Source organism: Bufo bufo, chromosome 7, assembly GCF_905171765.1.
Source record: "Bufo bufo chromosome 7, aBufBuf1.1, whole genome shotgun sequence".
Lineage (NCBI taxonomy): Eukaryota > Metazoa > Chordata > Amphibia > Anura > Bufonidae > Bufo > Bufo bufo.
Genome location: NC_053395.1, coordinates 216,308,672 through 216,333,254, shown reverse-complemented (window position 1 = coordinate 216,333,254; position 24,583 = coordinate 216,308,672). Strand labels below are relative to the sequence as shown.

At 44.0% G+C, this 24,583-nt stretch overlaps 2 protein-coding genes across 2 annotated transcripts in view; both read right to left on the bottom strand.

The window, feature by feature from the left end:
* The window catches only part of LOC121008830 (lactase-phlorizin hydrolase-like), a 37,642-nt gene extending 35,952 nt beyond the window's left edge, over positions 1 to 1,690 (bottom strand). The window contains exon 1 of the mRNA XM_040441529.1: positions 1,192 to 1,690. Coding sequence (XP_040297463.1) covers positions 1,192 to 1,690 — 499 coding nt within the window. The remainder of the gene's footprint in view (positions 1 to 1,191) is intronic.
* An 18,278-nt stretch (positions 1,691 to 19,968) lies between these two features.
* Positions 19,969 to 24,583, bottom strand: part of LCT (lactase) — a 129,303-nt gene continuing 124,688 nt past the window's right edge. Inside the window, exons 30-31 of the mRNA XM_040441528.1 lie at positions 22,938 to 23,174; positions 19,969 to 20,207 (exon numbers count right to left, since the gene is read on the bottom strand). Coding sequence (XP_040297462.1) covers positions 19,969 to 20,207; positions 22,938 to 23,174 — 476 coding nt within the window. The remainder of the gene's footprint in view (positions 20,208 to 22,937; positions 23,175 to 24,583) is intronic.

The window sequence follows — 24,583 nt, the reverse complement described above, 5'->3', positions numbered from 1 at the left end:
TATTCTTGTATGTAGATGGCAGTATTATAGTAGTTATATTCTTCTGCATAGGAGCAGTAATATAGTAGTTATATTCTTGTACATAGGAGAAGTATTATAGTAGTTATATTCTTGTACATAGGAGCAGTATTATAGTAGTTATATTTTTGTACATAGGAGGCAGTATTATAGTAGTTATATTCTTGTACATAGGAGGCAGTATTATAGTAGTTATATTCTTGTACATAGGAGCAGTATTATAGTAGTTATATTCTTGTACATAGAATCAGTATTATAGTAGTTATATTCTTGTACACAGGAGCAGTATTATAGTAGATATATTCTTGTACATAGGAGGCAGTATTATAGTAGTTATATTCTTGTACATAGGAGCAGTATTATAGTAGTTATATTCTTGTACATAGGAGCAGTATTATAGTAGTTGTATTCCTGTACATAGGAGCAGTAATATAGTAGTTATATTCTTGTACATAGGAGGCAGTATTATAGTAGTTATATTCTTGTACATAGGAGCAGTATTATAGTAGTTATATTCTTCTGCATAGGAGCAGTATTATAGTAGTTATATTCTTGTACATAGGAGGCAGTATTTTTAGTAAACTGAAGTGAAGGTTCATTCCAGCCTCCGGATAAAACATTGGAATCCTTTATTGAAAAATAGTTATAAAATCCAGGTATTCCAAACACCATAGTACACTGAAAAAACGCACCTCCTGTGTTTTTTTTCTGTGTACTATGTATTTGGCATACCTGGATTTTATAACTATTTCTCAATACAGGATTCCATTGTTTTATCCGGAGGCTGGAATGAACTTTCTCTTCAGTTTGCATTTGTTGGAGTACCACGCTTTTCCTATCCCTGGACCTCTGTATTGGAGCTGCCCGTGATTATCTTTGGCAGTATTATAGAAGTTATAGTAGTTATATTCTTGTACATATGGGCAGTATAATTTATTCTTTAACATAAAGGACATTATTATAGCAGTTATTTTCACTCTTAAATTAATATAATTCTTATATGTTTCAAATGTTAATTCTAATCCATTTATATGTGTAATGTATCATCACATGCAAACAATTGTTTCTAGTCACTGATTTTGTTACATTTATCACGAAAAGCATTTACCATATTTTTTTTTCTGTGACTGTCATTCAATCATCATAAATCTCGGTTCCCCTTTAATAACTCACCTCCAGCAGGGTACTTCTGGTGATATAGCGCATACACTCTCTCATGGGCGTCCAGCAGAACCTGCAGGGTTTGTGAATCTGTTACATCTGCAGGAACATCAAATGTTATCCAGGTTTGGACCAAATCCCCAAAGGAATGAAATGCAAATTTAGCATATTCTGCATAGGCATCAACAGGGCTGGTGCCAGTCTGGGTGCCAACTTCAAAAAGTCTGTTGAGGTCACTGTCATGTAAGATCACAATTGGTTTAATGCTGGCTCCCTGCAGTTCCTGGAGAAGGGTCCTGTAACACTGCAGTTGTCCCTCGTCCTTGCCCTTGAAGGTTACAGAGTTCACAGACAGCTGGATCTTGTAGTGGGTGATGCCATACTTCTGCAGGGTCGGAATTTGGTCTTTCAATTCATTTAAAATGTCGTTGTTGCACCTAAATACTCCCCCTGGATCTACTTCATTAAGACGACCATTGTTGTTGCTCTGCAGAGGTCCAGCAATGGCCATGAAGTCTCCATGGACTGGACCGTTGAGCCCATGACACATGGAGGAGAGGAGAACCAAGAGGACTGCTCGCCATGCAGGCGCCATCCTGGCCACTGTATTCCTAAATGTACCTGTCAAGTCATTTATACATAACGTCCATAAAATGGTCCCTTGACGTCTTATCTTTGCTGATAATGACATTGCAGGAGAGCTATTTACTAAGAGATAATGAGGCGGCTGCAGGAGCACAAGGTGCGATTGTCAGAGGATACAGAGCTGGTAATATGCATTAGGTAGAGTTTCAGTTCTAGTGCCTGGTGTTGACCACCACACATGGTCTTGTCCTTTAGATTCCTCTGGTTGAACATCTAAGTTATTCGTGACAGACTGGTTGCTAAGTACATATTACCTATTCCATGTGATTGTCAGACAACAAGTCCATAGCAACCAGTTTGTTTCAAATTACCCACGTTTTTGTCTTAAGAAAGAATCTCCAGGGGGAAGAAATGGGTATCTCTCATACCGTTGACAGCTATTCCTCCTGAGCCCATACACCTACACATTTGGGTTGGCCAGGTATGCATGTGTTTGCAATAAATTGAGAGGAATAGGCTGATGGCAGACCACCTTGGCTTTGAGCCAATCCTAGGGCCCCCCCACCAACATGGAATAATCAGGATACCCGTCCCGCCCATACCCATTAGACAGTCCATAGATGCCACAAAAAATGCTGGCTTGGCAGACAGTTATTTACCATGTATGGGCCACTTATCTCATGCTTAAGTGCCATATTTAAAAAAAAAAAATACACTGAGGACCTCATAAAACATTTGGAGACTAGAGGTCATCAGTTTCTCTGATTCTCCCAGGTATTCTATCTTCTGGCCCTACAACGTCTAAGGCTAGATGGTTAAACGCTTTCGGCAGAGAACAGCCTGCTGGAGCTCACCAAATCTAACATTGCCGCATACTGTCATTCACCTCTGGACCCCATAAACTGTAATGGGATCTGGCTGCTTACCGACATGAGTGCTGTGTTTTGGCCTGACAGAAAAAGCTGTTTCCAATGGTTTTTGTTCTTCCCATTGTAATCTATGGGGTCCAGCGGTGAATGGCCGTATCTGGCAATGTGGGATCCGATGATACGATAATACGATAATCCTAATTATTGACTTCAGGCATTTCATTCAGCCCCATTATTACAGGTGTGTAACATCCAGCCCCTAGCAGTGCAGTCTGCCATTTCCACAGGTGTATAACATCCAGCCCCTAGCCATGCAGTCTGCCATTACCACAGGTGTATAACATCCAGCCCCTAGCCATGCAGTCTGCCTTTACCACAGGTGTATAACATCCAGCCCCTAACACGCAGTCTGCCATTACCACAGGTGAATAACATCCAGCCCCAATCCGGGCAGTCTGCCATTACCACAGGTGTATAAACATCCAGCCCCAATCCATGCAGTCTGCCATTTCCACAGGTGTATAACATCCAGCCCCAATCCATGCAGTCTGCCATTACCACAGGTGTATAACAGACAGCCCCAATCCATGCAGTCTGCTATTACCACAGGTGTATAACATCCAGCCCCAATCCATGCAGTCTGCTATTACCACAGGTGTATAACATCCAGCCCCAATCCATGCAGTCTGCTATTACCACAGGTGTGTAACATCCAGCCCCAATCCATGCAGTCTGCCATTACCACAGGTGTATAACATCCAGCCCGTAGCCATGCAGTCTGCCATTACCACAGGTGTATAACATTCAGCCCCTAGCCATGCAGTCTGCCATTACCACAGATGAATAACATCCAGCCCCAATCCATGCAGTCTGCCATTACCACAGGTGTATAACATCCAGCCCCAATCCATGCAGTCTGCTATTACCAAAGGTGTGTAAAATCCAGCCCCAATCCATGCAGTCTGCCATTACCACAGGTGTATAACATTCAGCCCCTAGCCATGCAGTCTGCCATTACCACAGATGAATAACATCCAGCCCCAATCCATGCAGTCTGCCATTACCACAGGTGTATAACATTCAGCCCCTAGCCATGCAGTCTGCCATTACCACAGATGAATAACATCCAGCCCCAATCCATGCAGTCTGCCATTACCACAGGTGTATAACATCCAGCCCCAATCCATGCAGTCTGCTATTACCACAGGTGTATAACATCCAGCCCCAATCCAAGCAGTCTGCCATTAGCACCGGTGTATAACAGACAGCCCTAGCCAAGCAGTCTGCTATTACCACAGTTGTGTAACATCCAGCCCTTGGCCATGCAGTCTGCCATTACCACAGGGGTATAACATCCAGCCGCTATCTATGCAGTCTGTTTTTACAGACATTTGTGTGCAAAGAGGTCACTGAATTCCAGCATGGTCCTGTAACAGGATGTTACCGCTGACACAAGTCACTATGTGAAATGTCTTGCCTTCGAAATATTGCACCATCACTTGTGAATGGTATTATTGCAAAGTGAAAGGAAGCGCAGGAACTCAGCCAAGTTACAGAGGGGGTCGCTGAGTGCTGAGGAGCATAGAACATACTGTAAGTCACCAACGCTCTGCTGACTCCATATCTGCATCAACATGAGCACACAAATTGTGCTGTGTCGGGGGCTTCATGGCATAACTGTTGCCTTTGCACCGCCCGTGGCTACGCCACTCCCCAGATGGCAGCAGACGAGAGAAAAACTGAGATGTCACGACCAGGGAGAGATTGGGCTTTGATTACTGATTTTGTTGATTGGAGTCCTTCAGCGCAGACATATCTTATCAGGATCGTTTCGCTCTTTGATCCCAGTTGAAAAGTGCATATTTAGTATCTATTACTTTCTGGTAATCGTTGATTAGTATGATGAGACACCGCGAAGATTCACATGATGGTATGAATTATCTATGGGTAGGGCCAGGCAGATGGTGAACAGAGTCCATGGGCCTCCTCACCATTAGCTAGGCTCAGATAGGCCCACAGGGGTACAGGTGAATCCCCGGGTGGGCCCCTGAGCGCGGTGGGCCACTAGTCTCCCACCCCCTGCACAAGTGGCACATAACACAGTAGACTTCCTGCACTACATACATATATTCCATGTCCGCACCTCAACCAGCCTGTGTTCATATAAAAAACCTGATAGATTATTAAAGAAACTCCCAGTTTATTATTCTAGACCTGATCAGAGCTGAGACGACTTCTAGGTGTAGAGGAAAGCCACCAGTGTCCTCTTCTCCCCAGGACCTACCTTCTCAAAGTCACTGCAGGGACCCCCATATTCAATCGTCTGGTAGCATCTTGCTGCTGTGTGAGGAGGTAATATTTGAATATGGCCTCATGCACACGACCGTTGTGTGCATCCGCGTCCGTTCTGTCATTTTTCACAGTTTAGCGGAGGTCCCATTCATTTCTATGGAGCTGTGAAAAAAAACTGATAGTCCTCCATTTTTTCTCTGCATCCGTGATCCGTGATTCCAGTCCGTCAAAAAGATATAACCTGTCCTATTCTTGTCAGTGGAAAACGGAGGACGGACCCATTCAAGTCAATGGGTCAGTCAAAAAAAACGGATGTACAACTGGTATGTCGTCCGCGTCCGTGTCCGTTTTTTTCTACAAGACAATTTCTCAAAGACATGACAATTATTTCCATCCAGATACCTAACGGATTGAATGTTGAATTTAGGGCTGTCTAATCTCTTACCTGTGGGAGGGTGTCTTATACCTATATAGTTTTTCTTTATATTTCAGGATATCTGGATGGAAATAATTGTCATGTCTTTGAGGACTTTACCCGGCATGAAGACTCCATGTGCGCCTATCCTTACATGATGTATTTGTTTGTTTATTTCTCTTTTGTTTTCTCCCTTCTCAAATTATTTCCAGACGGGATTACGGCTGTCTTGGTTCCCTAAATGAAGATTTATTGTCCCAGTGGAATGCTGGGTTATTTTATTATGGAGTGGTGTAAAATATTATCCTATGACATGGGTGAAGATGGAGTTTTTCGGTGCATGAGGGGACTCGGGGGTGACACTGAGGTGTTTTTCTCCCTTGTCCCGCATGGGGACACCAGTCCTGGAAACAGGGCTGGTGGCCCTATGTTAAGCATGCATGAACCCTGCCCCTACCCTAACAGTATACATGGAATGGGGGTATAATGATTGGAAGGAGTGGACATTGATTTGTTCCTCCTCCCTGTATCATAATGGTTAATGCATTCCGGTTGACACTGGGAGCCGTGACCTTATAATACTCCTCATAGTGTTATCAAGCTGTGTCTCTTTATCTAGAATGTCACCACTTTATCATTTATATATTTTAAGTTTCATGTAGACACAAGACAGCGGGTCCTGTAATTGTTTTGAGTGGATCTTGCCACACGGGGCGTGGAGCGTCCTGTGTAGACAGAGATCCTTGTTGCAGGGCGCAGGCGCACGGTACGGGGATCCGATGTTGACAGGATCCGTGCTGGCGCATGCGCAATACCTGGTCGGGAGACACAAGTGTTGTGCGCAGGCGTGGGACAGGTGGAATTCTCGCGAGAGCGGGACACCTGTGAACGCATGCGCAGTACACATCGTGGGACGCCAACAGGGTGACGCATGGAGCCGATCATGTTAGAGTCTGTTCCTTTTTAATGATTTATTTTGCACAGGAGCACATTATTAATGATTAATGAATCAATTGTATGTAATCATGGTGTATGCACAATATTATGAGATTAAGATTATGTATCAATTTGTCATCGCTTTCACTGGAAGCACCTGATGTTTTTAACTTTATAAAATTTGATTCACAATCATGTATTCACTTTGTAATCTGGTTAATATGTTTATTAGCAATTATGAAACACTTATGTATTCAGCTGTATTTATATCTGTTTGAGCACTACGATCACTAGCTTGACAAAGGCTCTATTGAGAGAGCTGAAATGCTGCATTGCTGTTGGGTGTAATAAAGTATCCATCTATTCACTGGAAGAGCGGAGTTCTGCCTTATTATCCTTCTGCTTTATAAATATCAATATAAATATGAGAATGCAGAATAAAACATAGGTATGAAAAAATAGTAATCAAGTGAAAAAAATGCATAAATAAAAATTGGGTGAGAAGGAATGCCCACCTAGAGTAATGGAGTTGACTCCATGATTTTATCATTATTTTTATTTTTAATTGTGATTGCTCCTGAAGAAGGGGGTCCGAGTTAACACCCCTGAAACGTGTTGGGATGACCTGTGATACCATTAAAGGATTTTACCGGAAGTACCATTTGTTGGGACTGAAGTTCTTCCTAAGATACTACAACCGATCCAGGCGGGGGGAGGTTGAGTTTGTGGGTGTCTTGAGCTGTATCCCACAGACCACCTCCCTGGTGAAGGGAGTTATCCATTTATATATTTCATTATTCGGATGCAAATCTCAGGTAATAAACATTATTGGCGAGCATGCCATATATATATCACATCATGAACATCCTTTTAAATAACATCATTCATAGTTACATGTATTACCTTTGCATATGTTAGTCAGTTATTTATATTATTTAATTTTTTTTTAATAACAGATGATAATCCTAGTAACCCCCTCCCCAAACTTCACCCGCCAACACCTGTCGCTCATGTTATAATAATGAAAGTACAAGTAATAAACACTTCAGTTCTACAACCCATTCACTGTGTACCGTCTCATTTATATCTCAAGTTTTCCCAGCATGCCCTTAACCTTTGCCTCTAGGTACCATTTGGTTTGCACAAAGGGAGACATCAGTTCCTCTATTTTCTCCCCTGTTAATACATGCTCAACTAATCTCCTCCATTTTTTTATGAACTTTGCCACCGCCTTCTCTCTATATTTACCAAATTCCAGCCTTTCCATATATAGTATCTTTTTCACCAAACCTATAACCTCATCCTTAGTAGGCAATGTATTTAACAGCCAATGACGTAGCAGGCATTTTTTGACCGCCATAAGTACTATATGTACTCCCGGTTCTGCTATACCTCTCCCTTGGGATTCATCTTGTTCCACTGGGATGTATTGAAATATACACTGCTGGGGCTCTGCTTTCACCTCTATGTCCCACACTTCTTTAATGAAGGAGATTATCTCATCCCACAGTGGCTTATGCCTACAATCCCACAACCCATGCAAGAGATCTGTTTTTGGTTGCGAGCATTTCGGACATTCTCTCAGGTAATGTGCTGGAGCGTTAGCGTATGAGAGATTGAAGGCATATGTGGCTTTATGTAGGATTCTCAGTTGCGACTCTTGCCATTGTTCGCTCTGGACTGCCCTTCTGATGTACTCCAAACCCTCTCTCATTTTGAGGGAGAGGTCTGTGACTTTTATGTCTCTTTCCCAATGTGCAAATACACTTTTGACCAAGCCCACAGAACTCGTACTATGAATACGTCTGTACAGATCTGAGAGTGAGGTCGAACCATCTATTCCCCCCAGGAGAGCTGCGAACCAGGTCAATCTGTCAGATTCTCCCAATGGCTTCAACTGGGCTTTACAATAAGCTGAAAGCGGAAGATATGGCAATGAGTGCGATGTAATTAGTTGGTATTTGCCCACCAATTGTTCCCAAGTCATCAACATATGGTCTGACATCCCCATTATATCACTCAGAGTGCGGATGCCTTTCTCCCTCCAACTTTTGAACATCCTATTGTCCCTTCCCTGTGGGAAGGCCGGGATGGACCACAGGGGCATCTGGGGTGACACGTATATCGGTAACTTATACAATTTCCTAATTGCTTTCCATGTCATTATGGTGTCTCTGAGTAGTATGGAATGCTTAATATTTGCTGGAAGGTCTTTAAGCCTGGTATGCATCAGGGCCACTAAGGCTGGTTTCACACGGGCGTTGCGGGAAAATGTGCGGGTGCGTTGCGGGAACACCCGCGATTTTTCTGCGCGAGTGCAAAACATTGTAATGCGTTTTGCACTCGCGTGAGAAAAGTCGCGCATGTTTGGTACCCAAACCCAAACTTCTTCACAGAAGTTCGGGCTTGGGATCGGTGTTCTGTAGATTGTATTATTTCCCCTTATAACATAGTTATAAGGGAAAATAATAGCATTCTGAATACAGAATGCATAGTAAAATAGCGCTGGAGGGGTTAAAAAAATAAAAAAATTAAAAATGTAACTCACCTTAGTCCACTTGATCGCGTAGCCCGGCTTCTCCTTCTGTCTCCTTTGCTGAACAGGACCTGTGGTGAGCATTAATTACAGGTAAAGGACCTTTGGTGACGTCACTCCGGTCATCACATGATCCATCACCATGGTAAAAGATCATGTGATGGATCATGTGATGATCGGAGTGACGTCACCAAAGGTCCTTTACCTGTAATTGATGCTCACCACAGGTCCTGTTCAGCAAAGGAGACAGAAGGAGAAGACGGGCTACGCGATCAAGTGGACTAAGGTGAGTTAACTTTTTTTAAAAAATTTTTAACCCCTCCAGCGCTATTTTACTATGCATTCTGTATTCAGAATGCTATTATTTTCCCTTATAACTATGTTATATGTTATAAACAGAAGAAGATGCCGGCTACGCGATCAAGTGGACTAAGGTGAGTTAAATTATATTTATTATTTTTAACCCCTCCAGCGATGTTTTACTATGCTTTCTGTATTCAGAATGCTATTATTTTCCCTTATAACCATGTTATAAGTGAAAATAATAATGATTGGGTCTCCATCCCGATCGTCTCCTAGCAACCGTGCGTGAAAATTGCTTGCGGATGCTTGCGATTTTCACGCAGCCCCATTCACTTCTATGGGGCCTGCGTTGCGTGAAAAACGCAGAATATAGAGCATGCTGTGATTTTCACGCAACGCAACAAGTGATGCGTGAAAATCACCGCTCATGTGAACAGCCCTATAGAAATGAATGGGTCGGTATTCAGTGCGGGTGCAATGTGTTCACCTCACGCATCGCATCCACGTGGAATACTCGCCCGTGTGAAAGGGGCCTAAGTCCCACGGTTGCGCCAACTCTCGTTCTATCTTGCCTGCCGAAAAGTAGTCAGTATTCCACACCCAATCTCTCACATGTCGAAACAGAGCTGCCAGATTATATAGTCTAATATCTGGCATTTTCAAACCCCCCTCCCACTTCAATAAACATAATTTTTTGTATGCTATGCAGGGCCTTTTTTTTCCCCAGAGGAAGATCACGAAAGCTGATTGTAGTTTCCTTATATCTACATGCTTCAGTAGCATTGGGATTGTCTGCAGCGGGTATAACATCTTGGGGAAACTGATAAGTTTTATTAGACACGCTCTCCCCGTCAGTGACAATGGTAATTCCTTCCATTTATCAAGCTCTTTGATAATCTTGTTAATTAACGGTGGGTAATTTAAAGTATAGATTGAAGATGCGGTTCTACCTATTTTGATCCCCAGGTACGTGAGATATTCCTTCCTTACTTCTACTCCAAGTTGGGACATATTTGGTTGGTTTTGGTCTCCCAAAAGCAAAAGTTGACTTTTGGACACATTTATTTTGTACCCCCTTACACCACTATACATTTGGAATGTCTCAAGTATTGTCTGTAAATGTAGATCCGGCGATCTCATGTAAATTAATAGGTCATCAGCAAAGCACGTGAGTTTCAGCACTTCTTTTCCCACTTTAATCCCCTCATATAAATTAGAACGTATTAGGTATAAAGCCCACGGCTCCAGAGCTAGATCAAACAATAAGGGCGATAATGGGCATCCCTGTCTTGTTCCTTTATTAAGCCGTATCACCTCTGACAGAAAACCCGGGACGTGTACCCTCACTTCGGGGCTGCATATAGGGCTGTGATACAGTTCCGAAAGTTACCCTTCAGAGCCATTATGTCAAGAACATCATCTAGCCATTGCCAGCTGACATTGTCGAATGCCTTAGTGGCATCAACTGCCAGGAGGGCATGCGAGATATTTGGCGTTCTCCCCTTTAAACTGTCTTGCAGTGCCAATACCTTCCTAATATTTGTTACAGCAGAACGGCCTTTAATGAAACCAACCTGATGGTCCCCGATTATATCCGGCATAAGTAACGCCAGCCTGTTGGCCAAGATTTTAGAAGCCAGTTTTAGATCTTGATTGATCAAGGATATGGGTCTGAATGATTCCGGGTTTGTTAAATCTTTTCCTTCTTTAGGAATAAGTTTAATGTATGCAGTGTTACCGGAGGGCGGTATTCTTCCCCCCTGAATCACTCCATTAAACAATGCAGCTAGCACTGATACAATCTCTGGTCCCAGAGCTTTGTAAAATTCTGCTGGAAACCTGTCGGGGCCTGGTGACTTCCCGTTCTGTAAGGATTTGATTGTCTGTGTTATCTCAGCCTCCGTTATTTCCGCATTAGGACTAGCTAATGCCTCGTCTGTCAATATGGGGAGTCGTACCTTCGCTAGAAGATCCTGAGCCACCCGCTTGTCATAAGATTCTTGAGAATACATAGCTGTGAAATAGTTTTTCATAATTTCCACCATCTTTCCAGGGTGGGTGTGCAGCACCCCCTTTTCATCTCTAAGGGGATATATTTGTACGCGTCGAGTGTATGGGCGCGCAAGATTTGCCAATAATTTACCTGCTTTGTTACCGTGCCTAAACATTTGACCTTGCCTTCTTGTAAATAGTCATAGTTATGTTTTGCTGTGACCCACTGTGTTCTATTGATATCTGACGGGTCATCCAGATATTTTGTATATGCTAGTCGGACAAGCTGAATCGCCTGCTCATATTTTTTCTGAATATCTCTTTTCCGTCCTATTGTATATGACATTATGCGCCCTCTTAACACTGCTTTGGCAGTTTCCCAAAAAAGCTCTGGGTCTTGCCTGTGGGATTCATTATCCTGGGAGTACTCCCACCACCACCCCTTTAATCTGTCAATAAAATCCTTAATCAGACAGCAGGTGACTAGGCATCCTCCAGACATGGTCCGAGCCCCTAGGAAGAGTCTCAGTAACCTCAACCCACAGCGGAGCATGATCCGATATCAGCAGATCAGCCATTTCAGTTTTTTGAGTTCTCAGAATCACATCCGGAGACGCTAATAGGTAGTCTATTCTAGACCAAGACAGTTGGGAGTGAGAGTAGTGAGAATACTTCCTATCCATCGGGTGATGATGTCTCCAGATATCAACTAGGCCGGTCGCCTCCAGCAACGGGGTCAATGTATGGGGTCCTTCTGGATTTTGCAAGAACTGACTGCGTCTCTCCTGCTTTCTGTCCTCTACACTATTACGTACTCTGTTAAAGTCACCTCCCACTATCATTTGGGGGCCCTTATTTTGCAGGATAGAGGTCTCCAGTGCCTGGTAAAAACTTGATTGGGCCGTGTTTTAGGAATATATATTATACAGGAGCAGTTGGCCTCCCGTCAGACCTAACTCCACTCTCATCACTCTACCCTCCCCATCTGTTTCACATTTGTTCAGGATGTACTGTAAGTTTTTGTGTAATAGCATCATTGTGCCTGCCTTCCTACCCACCGATGGAGATCCCAGTACCTGGCCAACCCACTGTTTGCGCATTCTCCGGAAGTCTTGCTCCTCTAGATGTGTCTCCTGCCTCAGGGCAATATCTGCCTTTAGTTTTTTGAGATGTCTGAGCACCATGTTAAGTTTAGTCTGCGAACGCAGACCTTTGACATTCCACGTGACGATTCTCATATAGGTATTTGATTTAGAGCTATTATCGGAGACACATCCAGAGGAGGGTCAGACCGTCTGTCCATGACCAGTGAGTTAAAGTACAAATCAGCGATGAGCAGCAATAAAAGCGACAGTTCCCCATTTAGAACTCCCGCCCTTCCCCTTCCCAACAATGAACATATATTGCGTTCAACAACGACATCAAATTAATAGCATTGACTTCTCTTTTTTCGCACCACCACCGGAGCTGTCGTTACTCCGTTCCTCTCTAGCAAGTAAACAATAAACAGATAAACTCTATGAGAACCTCCCTCACCCAAAGCCCTAAGCAACTCTTCAGTATAGGCTCACCATTGTGAACCCGATATTTCCCCTCCCCTCAGAGTTAACATCGTAATTGATCATTTCTATGATTTTTTATTAATTTTTTGTTTCTCCTTGAAGCTATATTTCCCCCTTACTTCATGTATGCAATCATTTTCTTCTTCCCCCCACCCCCTTTACACTAATCAGATGAATCCCAACACTGTTACCCTCCATTTCGTAGAATATAAACTGATTCATCTATTGGCCGCCTTCTCAGCAGTCCTAGCAAATACACGTCTTCCAAGCCTCTTTCTTCTCAGTCTTGGGAATCCTCCGTAGCCTCCCTGATCCTCGGCAAACCCTGGCGGTATGGAGAGTCCGATAGTTTCTCCCTTCTGTGGTTGTGTACGGGTCCCGACGGTTTCCTGCCTCTCACTTGACTTGGTTCCCCATCCATGTCAATGTCCATCGCTTCCCACGCTTCCTTGGGAGTAAGGTACGTATCAATACAGCCATTTTGGTGGAATACCCTCAGCGTGGCAGGGAACAGCAGTGCGAATTTTATTTTCCTCTCGACTAAGGTGGAGCATATTTGCAAAAAAGCTCTCCGTCATTTTGTAACTTCCACGGAGTAATCGCTGAAGAGGAACACTTTTACACCCCTCAACATGAATGGGTGTTGGGCTCCCTTGTATTTCTTCAGGATCGCCTCTTTGGCGGCATAATTTAAATATTTTGCTATGGCCGGCCTCGACCTAGAACGTCCCTATTCCGTTTCAGGGGGTCGGGCCGGACCCAATCTATGGGCCCTCTCAACGGTGTATTTGCCTTGTAGTCCAAGAGCTTGGGGGAGTTCCGTCGCAAATATCTGCGGCAGTTGCGATGGCGGGATATCTTCCGGTAACCCCACCACTCGGAGATTACTTCTTCTCGATCGATTCTCCAGGTCCTCCATCTTGTCTTTAAGTGTCTGATTGTTAGACAACACTTCACGTACCCGCACCTGCGTTTTCTCCAGTTCCTCCTCCATTATAGCTACTCTCTGCTCCAGCTCTGCTATCTGGGAGGAGTGCTGGGAGACCTCCGTTTGGATCTGGAGGAACGCTGCCGAGACTGTGGCTTCCAGCGTGGACTTAATGTCTGGCGCAAGTAATTTCGCCACTTCTATCGCCATATTACGGCAGGAGATGGTAATGTCCTGATCAGGGGGTTAAACTGACCTCCGCGTCCTCAGTCCCCGTCTCTGAGTGTTTGGCTAGTGGCTGCGCCGCTGACCGGGTAAGTCGCTGGGTCTTCTCTGCGGCTGCCATCTTGTTTCGCGGCTGTTTGACGTCGCCTTGCGAGAGTCGCGCTGGCGTGCTCGCTATGCCTTCCTTCCTCAGGAATTATTCCATCCACTCCTTTTAAACTCTGTGCGGGGGGTCAATGTGGAAAAAAATCACCATTCGAGGGGTGTAAGACTCGGTTTGCGGGCTTCAGGTGCCGGAGCTCTGATCTCCCTCAGCCTCTCATGCGCGCGTCGGAACCGGAAGTCTCCACCCAATTTTTATTTATGTATTCTTTTCACTTGATTACTATTTATTTATACTTTTACCTATGTTTTATTCTGCATTCTCATATTGATATTTAGCAACCTTCAGTAGATGGCGCCTCTTCCTGTGGCTGATAACTTCATCCCTCTCTCATTATATATACCTATGTAGCACTTTCTACACATACAGCCACTAACGGCAGACGCCTTCTACTCCCTCTGCTTTTTGCCAACAACCCTCCTTTCTATTGGCGCCCTGCGGTTACTCTAAGAACTTTTGGACCTACATCCAAACAGCTCTTTGATTAACACTCTCCTTTTTCTTTTTGCCTGTACCCATCTGTTGACTTGCCCCAGTCTCATATTAGCCCCCAAGACTCTTTGATCATCCTCTTGCCGCTTTTGATTAGCCCACATGCGTCTTTTGATCAGCCCCCATTTCCTTACATGTGCCCCATGTCTCAGATGACATAAAATAAAAAAAATCACTTACCTCTCTTGCTCCGGGCACCGCCGCTCCTCACCACCCGTGATCTTCTTCCTTCTCCTCCATCGGCTGTGCTGTGAACCGGACTGCACAGCATGAGGTCACAGAGCGCCCTCACGCTGTGCGCAGCCATAGCACAGCCGACAGCCGAGGACCAGGAAGCGGTGAGTACAGAGCCTTCCTGGTCCTCCGGTACTACATTATGGAAGCGCTCATTAGTATTCGCCCCATAAGACGCAGGGGCATTTCCCCCCACTTTGGGGGGAAAAAACTGCGTCTTATGGGAAGAAAAATACAGTATTTCACTTTACTGACATAGAAGTCAGATAAAGTTGGTAGGGTGGAAGGTGACTTGTTTTATTATTATTTTTATTTTATTTTTTAAGTAAAATGTATTCCGCTAAATTCAATAAAAAAGTCTAAATTTGTCAGAAATCTAGAGTGTCGTCTGGGAGGGATTGTTGCACGCATACTGGGTGGGGGCCCATACTGTTTTGCTATGGGGCCCTATGAGACCTGTACACAGCTTCTCCCACTCTCAGTTGAGAAGTGGATACAATAGACCAGTGGTGGCGAACCTATGACACGGGTGCCAGAGGCGGCACTCAGAGCCCTCTGGAAAATGTCTATGGTGTACCAATATGCCTTAGACTTCTCCTGCCATTCCTCAGCGCAGGGCGCACTATGTACGGCACGGGCAGCGCATTGAATGCAGGCAGGCTATTATAGCTAAATGATAAAGTACATGGAAGATATACTGTACTGGACTGTAGTATTCAGGGTAAATTTCTGTGTTTGCGATAAACAAGTGGGGTTTGGGTTGCAGTTTGGGCACTTGGTCTCTACAAGGTTCGCCATCACTGCGCTAGACTATACTCTGTAAGCTAAACAGCTTGGACTCCAGACTGATACATTGTAACAAACTATCAGCGATTTGTGCAGCTACTGCTGATGTGTTTTGCTCACAGAGCATTATCTATATTTGATACAATTGTACTTCAGTGATAGAAAGCTTATCAAGGGGCACTGGGCTAGCACTGTTTCTGTGGGCTCCCCCTAGTGGCAGTTGCAGGCAAAACGAATTTAAAATGTCATTCTGTGGCTGAGAACTGGGAAGCTCTATGCTACAAGTGTTTATCAGGGGGCACTCCGCTGACACTGTATATAGGTGGCCTTATGCGGACACTATTGTTTATCAGGGAGCACTCTGCTGGCACTGTATATAGGTGGCCCTATGCGGACACTATTGTTTATCTCTGATGTAGATATTCTCTTTTCTCATCTTCTCCATTCACACCAGACCACCATGATGATTTTTCACCCATCTCTCGTCTCTACAGTTTGACAAAAAAAATCTTAGTTTCCTACTTTTACATTATCCTCCCACCCTCTAGACAAATCATCCTGCCACCCCCAGTACTGTGCCCGCTGTGCTCCCCAATATTATACTGCAGAAACAGATAAACGGCCTGATATTATTAGTACCATGCAGATAGTGCCCTTCAATAACCGCGCCCAGCAAATAGTGTCCCTGACACTAATAGTCCCCTAAAAAGAATATCCCCCCAAAAGAATTGTGCTAAGCTCATACTGTGCCAGGGTACCCCCCCCCCCCCCCCCCCCAGTAATAGTGCTCCCAAAAGTATCACCAACAGTAATAATTATCTGCAAGAGCGTACTTGGTAGCAATAGCCCCTTCAGTACCTCAACAATAATATCCCCGCTTTGCCCCAGAAGTAATAATGCTCCCATAGTGCCCATACTAGTAATCATGTTCCCCATAGTCCCCCAGTAGTAATAAAGCCCACCATAATGCCCCCTAGTAGTAATAATTCTCCTTTTAATGTGACAGTAGAAAAATGCCCCTTAAAATGAGCAGCAGTACAAAAATGCCCCCTTATAATATGTGCCAGTGGAAAAAAAATGCCCCCTAATAATGTGCACAAGTACAAAAATACCCTTTTCCAGTGCCCCCAATTGAGCTAATGTCCATATAGTGCCCCCATACTGTGTGCCAGTATAAATACCCCTATATAATGCCCCCATAGTGCTTCTCTCCCTCATAATGTGCCAGTATAAAATACCCCTATATAGTGCCCCCAGTAGATGCCCCCATAGTGCTCCTCTCCCCCTTCCCCATAGTGCCCCCATAATGTACCGCTATAAAATTCCCCTATATAGTGCCCCAGTAGATGCCTTTAGTGTCCCCATAATTTGCCAGTATAAATACCCCTTCTTAGAGGCCCCAGTAAATGCCCCCATAGTGCTCCTCTTTCCCCCTTCCTCACAGTACTCCCCATAATGTGTCATGTGTCCCAGTATAAAATGTCCCTATACAGAGTGTAGTGTCCCACTATGTGCTTTATGTGGGCACTTTAAAGTTTTGAACTGTCATATTAATGTATTGTGGTATCAAGCTGTAATTCCTATTATCAGGCTGTAGGAGTGTAATTGCATCTATTCGCCCCCAGGTGGTGCTGGCATCACTGATATATATTTCTGGGGTTTGCTAATAAAGTTGGTTGAAGTTAATCCAGTGTGGAGAGCTAAGAGGAAGTTAATGGAGGAGGTGAACAAGAGCAGTCCACAATGTAGCTGCCATCTTATCCCCTTTGCTTTGGCCAGGCCAAGGGAGCACAAGAACAGTATTACAGCAGCATAGCACAGACCAGTGAGTCTATGTCTGAATATAGAGAAAGTCTAGTGGAGATTAGAGCTAGAACAAGCCAATGGACGTCACCAGCAACAGTGACCGGGAGGAACTTAAAAGGTACCTGGACACAACCGGATGATTAGTGCGCAGAATTGTCCTTTACCACATGCCTCTATGGACATAGTTGACCTGAACCTTTCCAGAGAGCATCCTGCATAAATAATGTAGCAGAGCGTTTGCCTGCCACGAGGGAGAACGCCCTTATTGGATTGCTCAACATAAAGCAAGAAGTTTATTATATTCAGTACCTGAGTGCTAGAGTGTGGACATAGAATAGAAAGATATAGAAGGAAGGAAAACTCCTCAACTTACAATTGCCAAGCCTGTTATAAGGAAAACAGATGAACCAATATTTGGATTGATTGCTTTGCCATATACATGAACTGTACTAACTACCTCAAAACAAGTGATTTAGTAAAAGTTCTGTTGTTTACTACAATTGACTCCTCATCCTTTCTACCAAAGCACCTTAAGCATACCCATTACCATCAAGGGCACCTCAACTTCCATCTGCCTGGTGTTCCTTACAATAGAGAGTGCCCCGGAGGATTTAATGCTGTCTTCCCCGTCACTGCACGCTGGCCTATCGAGGTTCTGCTAACCGCGAGTACCAAAAACTACTACTACCCCCATCGGCCCACCGTAGTCTCACGTGTTGCAACTGTGGACCCGGTCGCTGCAAGAGCCCCCAGTAGATGCCCTCATAGTGCCCCCATAATATGCCAGTATAAAATACCCCTTCTTAGTGCCCCCAGTAGATGCCTCTATAGTGCCCCCCCTTCTCCATAGTGCCCCTATAATGTACCAGTATAAAATACCCCTTCTTAATGCACCCAATAGATGCCCCCATTGTTCTCTTCTCCCCCCTTCCCAATAGTGCCCCCCATATAAAATAACCCTTATTTGTGCCCTCAGTAGGTGCCCCCATAGTGTCACTCTCCCCCCTTCCCCATAGTGCCCCCCATATAAAAAAAAAAACCTTCTTTGTTCCCTCAGTAGATGCCCCCATAGTGCCTACCATAATGTGCCAGTAAGAAACGCCCCTTATTAGGGCCCCTAGATGCCCCCATAATGCTCCTCTCCTGTACTGTGCCATATATAAAAATAAAAATAAACACATATACTTACCTCCATGTATAACACCCCAGAATGGTGTTACCATTCCAGTACCCTGCTACTGTCTCTAATGGGCTAACATAAATGCCATCCTGTGTATTTCTTTCCAGGCCCTCTACATTGTGCAATCTAGTCTAAACAAGAGAGGACTCAGAGGAGTAAGGTGTGGCACGCTCACAGCCTGACGTGCCTATGTCAGCCAGAGCAGCCTAAGCTCTGTTGACCATGGAAGTAGATGTCTGGAAGCCATAGGGACCAGAGGCAATCGTTCTTCGGTCGCCATAAGAGAAATCAGCAAGAGGAATAGTTCTTCGGTTGAAGATACCTTATTTACTGAGTGTCGGGTGGGGAATAACATCCCAAGGCACTCCATCCAAGGATACCAGAACAGACCTAAAGTACAGAAACCAGAACTAAGCAGAGTTCAGTGCAGCATAAAGAAAGAAAGCAAAGTAATTAAGCAAGCCTGTCAGTACAGCAGAGATAGAGAGAAAGCAGAGCTATCAAGTTTGCCTGCCAGTTTATGCCAAAGCATGCTGGAACCAAGACAAAGCCTGCAAATCGTTTGGATGAAAGTTTATTCAAGTAAAGCTGCCGTTGAAATTCATATTAAGGTCTGGACTAAAGTTATTTCTTCTTCATAACTCAACTATTCCCCTTTTTAATGCTACAGAGCCTAAGCCTGGGGTCCCGCTGTGTAGGAGCACCGTGACACATACAGGCCGCAGCACACCACTCGGCATTCCTCTAGGATGCAATAGAGCCCCGGGGGGCAGCTTGTTGCACATGCGTATGGCAGTGATGCGATGCAGGCCTTTTCTAGCCTGTGTCCTGCACTGTACGGCTCAGGCGGCGTGATGACGTCATCGCGCCGCCTGCATCAGCCTCTGATAGGCTGCAGGCCTAGTGCCTATCAGAGGAGCCACAGCATCCATCTGTATTGCTGTCCTGAGGACTGCGATACAGATGAATATAGAAATGAGTGCTCCCACAATGGAAGTGCTCATCTCCTACTGACATGCTGCCACCGCCGCCGCCCACTTATCTCCAAGGCCGCGCCGCCTGATCGCCATACCTAATTGTTGGTGCAGCCCTGATTGAAGTGTGTCCTGACATCAGCAGATCATGTGACACTAACCACACCCATTGTTCTTACCAGTGACGCGTCTTACATCCTACATTACAAGTCACCAATGCAGGACGTCACCTACAGGAACAGGGTGCAGTGGTCGGATAATAATTTTACAATAGCGTGGTTTTGATAAATGGTGGAATTTGGGGAAAGTGATTATAACAGATATCTGTTGGGATGGATACATCAGTGGCACAACCCCTTTAATGTTTCTCTTTGTGTTTAGATGACTACTTGTCACATTTCTGCCTCCTACACTGCTCCATCTCCACACTATTCAGATTCCCACATAACAGACGAGATTCGTTTTTATAGTTTATTTTCATGTTGATATTTTACATTTTCTATCCTCACAACTAAAATAACTCGGCTTGCTTGATTTTTTTTTTACGAAGTTTACCGTACATAACTGAAAACAAAATGACAACTAAAATGGTAGCAAGTAAGAGCGCAAATTCCACATATAAAGCAGTCATTGCATCCGAGGTGGAGACTTTCAGTCCCAGAAAGTGCACAAATGGTGGTTCCTGCTCTCCCGAGGGTCCTGTAGTGGGGCTGCTGCCGCTGGTCGTGGCTGTGGGCCTGGAAGTTGTACCTGCCGGAAAACAGTGCATTCTGGGTAAATGTCTCCTACTATTTACATGTGATGCTGGGGTTTAGATATTATAATTGAGGCTCAAAAATATAATTTATTAGAAACAACCAAGACAATTCTGATGATTCTGGAAATTTGAACTTCAGTGGATGTTTTTACTGAACATTTATTGTAATAAGGCTACATGCAAACCGCAGATCCGCAAAAAATGACAGCCGCCCATGTGCCTTTCCGCAATTTGCGGAACTGAACGGGCGGCCCATTGTAGAAATGCCTATTCTTGTCCACAAAACGGACAAGAATAGGACATGCTATATTTTTTTTGCAGGGCCACGGAACGGAGCAACGGAAGCGGACAGCACACGGAGTGCTGTCCGCATCTTTTGCGGCCCCATTGAAGTGAATGGGTCCGCACCCGAGCCGCAAAAAATGCGGCTCGGATGCGGACCACAACAACGGTCGTGTGCATGAGGCCTAACACAGACATAAGAATTATTGACCCTCCTCTTACACTGCTCACAAAATGTTAGGGATATTTGACTTTCTGGTGAAATATATGGAAAACGTAAAAAGTTCCCGCTCCAGTGATATTATTTCATGAAAGTCAGGCATTTAAGTAGAAGCAGCAATGGTGATTTCCTTATCTCAAAAACAATTTATTGACACAAAAGCCACCACCAGTGGTGGGTATAGCCCCACAAAAAATGGCAGTGTCTCAATAACTTGTCCTGTGGCCTTGAGCATAAATTACAGCTTGACAACGATGTCTCCTGATGTTCACAAGTTGACCTATTGTCTGCTGAAGCATGGCATCCCACTCTTCTTGAAGGGCGGCTCTCAGGTCATTGAGGTTCTGCTGTAGAGAGTTAGAAGTAGCCATTCCCCACTGATGTGACCTCAATGAGCTGGCGCATTATCATCCATGAAGATAAAATTATGCCTGTGTTGTTCATGCAGAGGTTATTCAAGTAGTATGGGCTTGTCAATGTACCATTCACAAAGTGTAGAGCAGTTCTGTATTGACTAGACACACCAGCCCACACTGTAACACCACCACCACCAAAGGCTCGTCTGGTGACAACAGTGGCTGATGCCTTGCTGTCTTCTTGACGTCTCTATCATTTCTGCTCAGTGTGAATCGACTTTCATTAGTGAACAGCACTGAGGCCCACTGGTCCCTCGTCCAGGGTAGATGTTCCCTGGCCTATGCAAGACAATGACGCCTGTGTTCAGGTATCCTTGCAGGTCGTTTAGCCGGCAGACCACGCTGATGTAAACAGTTTCGAATGCTCTGACGTGACACTTGGGTTCCTGTCACCTCCCTTAAATGTGCCTGGAGTTGTGTGGAATACATCATCCAGTTCCGCGGGGAATTGATCACAATGAAGAGGTCATCAGTGTGGGATGTGTTCAACGGACATCCACTTCTATGCCTTTCTGTGACTCTTCCAGTCTCCCTGTATCTATGTTGCAACATGCTGATGACACTCTGTGTCCCTCTAAGCTCAGTGGCCACTTCCATCTGAGAACATCTTGCTTGAAGCCTCACAATAGCGAGGTACTGTTGATCAATTGTTAGGTGTTGTCTTGGTCTCATGATGTCAAAATATGAACAGCCTGATGAGGAGGACTGTTTAAATACCAATTCTAACTGAACCAGGAAATGTATTGGGCGATTCATGGATCAAACACCTGTTGTGAATTTTGCCTTGTGAGAGAACAGCAAGTTGTGCAAAAAGTACTGAAACATTGAACAGTTGGACATGTGCATTCAAAAGTTTAGAGACGGTAACATTAGGTTCACCTGTAAAGGTTAGAGTGCATTTTAGGTTCATCCTGAAATTTCGCCCACAAGCCAAATATCCCTAACTTTTTGTGAGTAGCGTATGAGTGCCTTTACTTATGTCACACAATCATTTACACTCACCTTCAGTTTCCGGTTGTAGGCATGGATGAGACCCGTTATGTGGATCCGGAAAGCCATTACACTGAACCAAAGATCTGTAGTATGTCACAGAAGATTTAGGGAGACGAGACAGATTTGGGTCTGAATAGTTAGTGTAATATAAACCGAACCGCTCAGTGTAACAAACCCTCTAATGTTTCACTTTGTGTTTCAGGAAACTACTTGTAATTCCCCAACCCCCGGTCACATTTCTGCAGCTTGCACCGCTCCATAGCCGCACTATTCACAAACTCACAAACACATAACAGACGAGATGAGTTCATATAGTTTATTTTGATGTTAATATTTTAAATTTTCTATCCCCACAACTAAAATACCTTTGCTAACTTGTGTTTTTTACGAAGTTTACCGTACAAAACTGAAAACAAAATGAAACCCAAAACTGCAGCAAGTAAGAGAGCAAATTCCACATATAAAGCGGTCATCGCATCCGAGGTGGAGACTTTCAGTCCCAGAAAGTGCACAAATGGTGGTTCCTGCTCTCCTGAGGGTCCTGTAGTGGGGCTGCTGCCGCTGGGTCTGGAAGTTGTACCTGCCGGAAAACAGGGGATTCTGGGTAAATGTCTCCTATAACTTAAATGTGATGGTGTATCTCAATGACTAAGTTGTCTCCAAGTTATAATTCATCAGAAACAAACAAAAAAGTTATAATAATTCTGGAAATTTGAATTTCAATGGAAAATTTGTAGTAACATACGCCTAAGAATTATTGACCCTCCTCTTATGAGCGCCTTTACGTATGTCAGAGGATCGTTTACACTCACCTTCAGTTTCTGGTTCTAGGCATGGATGAGACCCGTTATGTGGATCCGGAAAGCCATTGCACTGAACCACGGATCTGTAGTATTTCACAGAAGCTTTAGGGAGACGAGTCAGATTTGGGTCTGAATAGTTGGTGTAATATAAACCGAACCGCTCAGTGTAACCTGACGCCCACTCAAAGTTATCCATCAGACTCCAGGCGGAGTATCCACGGAGATCAACACCATCGTACTTTACAGCTGCAGAAGAGAACAGTCAGATAGAGGGATGTACAGTAATACCAGACAGAGTTATAGCAGTTATATTCTAGTACATAGGAGCAGTATTATAGTAGTTATATTCTTGTACATAGGGGCAGTATTATAGTAGTTATATTCTTGTACATAGGAGCAGTATTATAGTAGTTATATTCTTGTACATAGGAGCAGTATTATAGTAGTTATATTCTTGTACATAGGAGCAGTATTATAGTAGTTATATTCTTGTACATAGGAGCAGTATTATAGTAGTTATATTCTTGTACATAGGAGCAGTATTATAGTAGTTATATTCTTGTACATAGGACCAGTATTATAGTAGTTATATTCTTGTACATAGGGGCAGTATTATAGTAGATCATTTGATCTGTTTCGATGGAACACACCTAGCGCTTGTACTTTATGGTGTCATGTTTACGAAAATACTTCTATGGGACAACTTTTTCGCTAAATGTCCCTTTACATGTTTTATATTGTTCATTCTCTTATATGATGATGTCATATGAAAATGGTAACCTGTTTGGTTGCTTCACTCTTGGTGATTAAATAAAGAATAAAAATAAATAAAAGATCCAGAGTGTGACCATCTCTGTGAGTGGGAGTGGAGGACCACTGTCAGAGGGCGAAGGAGGAAGAGAGTGCTAGAAGGTGGCTGAGTGGCAAGTGTCATTGGAGATGTTGAAGTCACCCATGATGATAGTGGGGATGTCAGCAGATTATAGATAGATAAATTATACACACAAACTAAATATTTTTTTTTATACTTTACATACAGCAGATATACCAGTATCTCACAAAAGTGAGTACACCCCTTACATTTTTGTAAATATTTTATTCTATCTTTTCATGGGACAACACTGAAGATCTGACACTTTGATACGATGTAAAGTAGTCAGTGTACAGCTTGTATAACGGTGTAAATTTGGTGTGCCCTCAAAATAACTCAACACACATCCATTAATGTCTAAACCGTTGGCAACAAAAGTGAGTACACCCTTAAGTGAAAATGGCCAAATTGTGGCCAAAGTGTCAATATTTTGTGTGGCCACCATTTTTCTAGCACTGCCTTAACTATTTTGGGCATGGAGTTCACTAGAGCCTTACAGTTTGCAACTAGAATCCTCTTCCATCCCTCCATGATAACATCACGAAGCTGGTGGATGTTAGGGACCTTGCGCTCCTCCACCTTCTATTTGAAGATGCCTCACAGATGCTTAATAGGGTTTAAGTCTGGAGACATGCTTGGCCAGTCCAGCACCTTTACCCGCATTTTTTTTTTAGCAAGGCAGTGGTCGTCTTGGGGTCGTTATCATGTTGGAATACTTTCCTGCGAACCAGTTTCTGAAGGAAGGGGATCATGCTCTGCTTCAGTATGTCACAGTACATGTTGC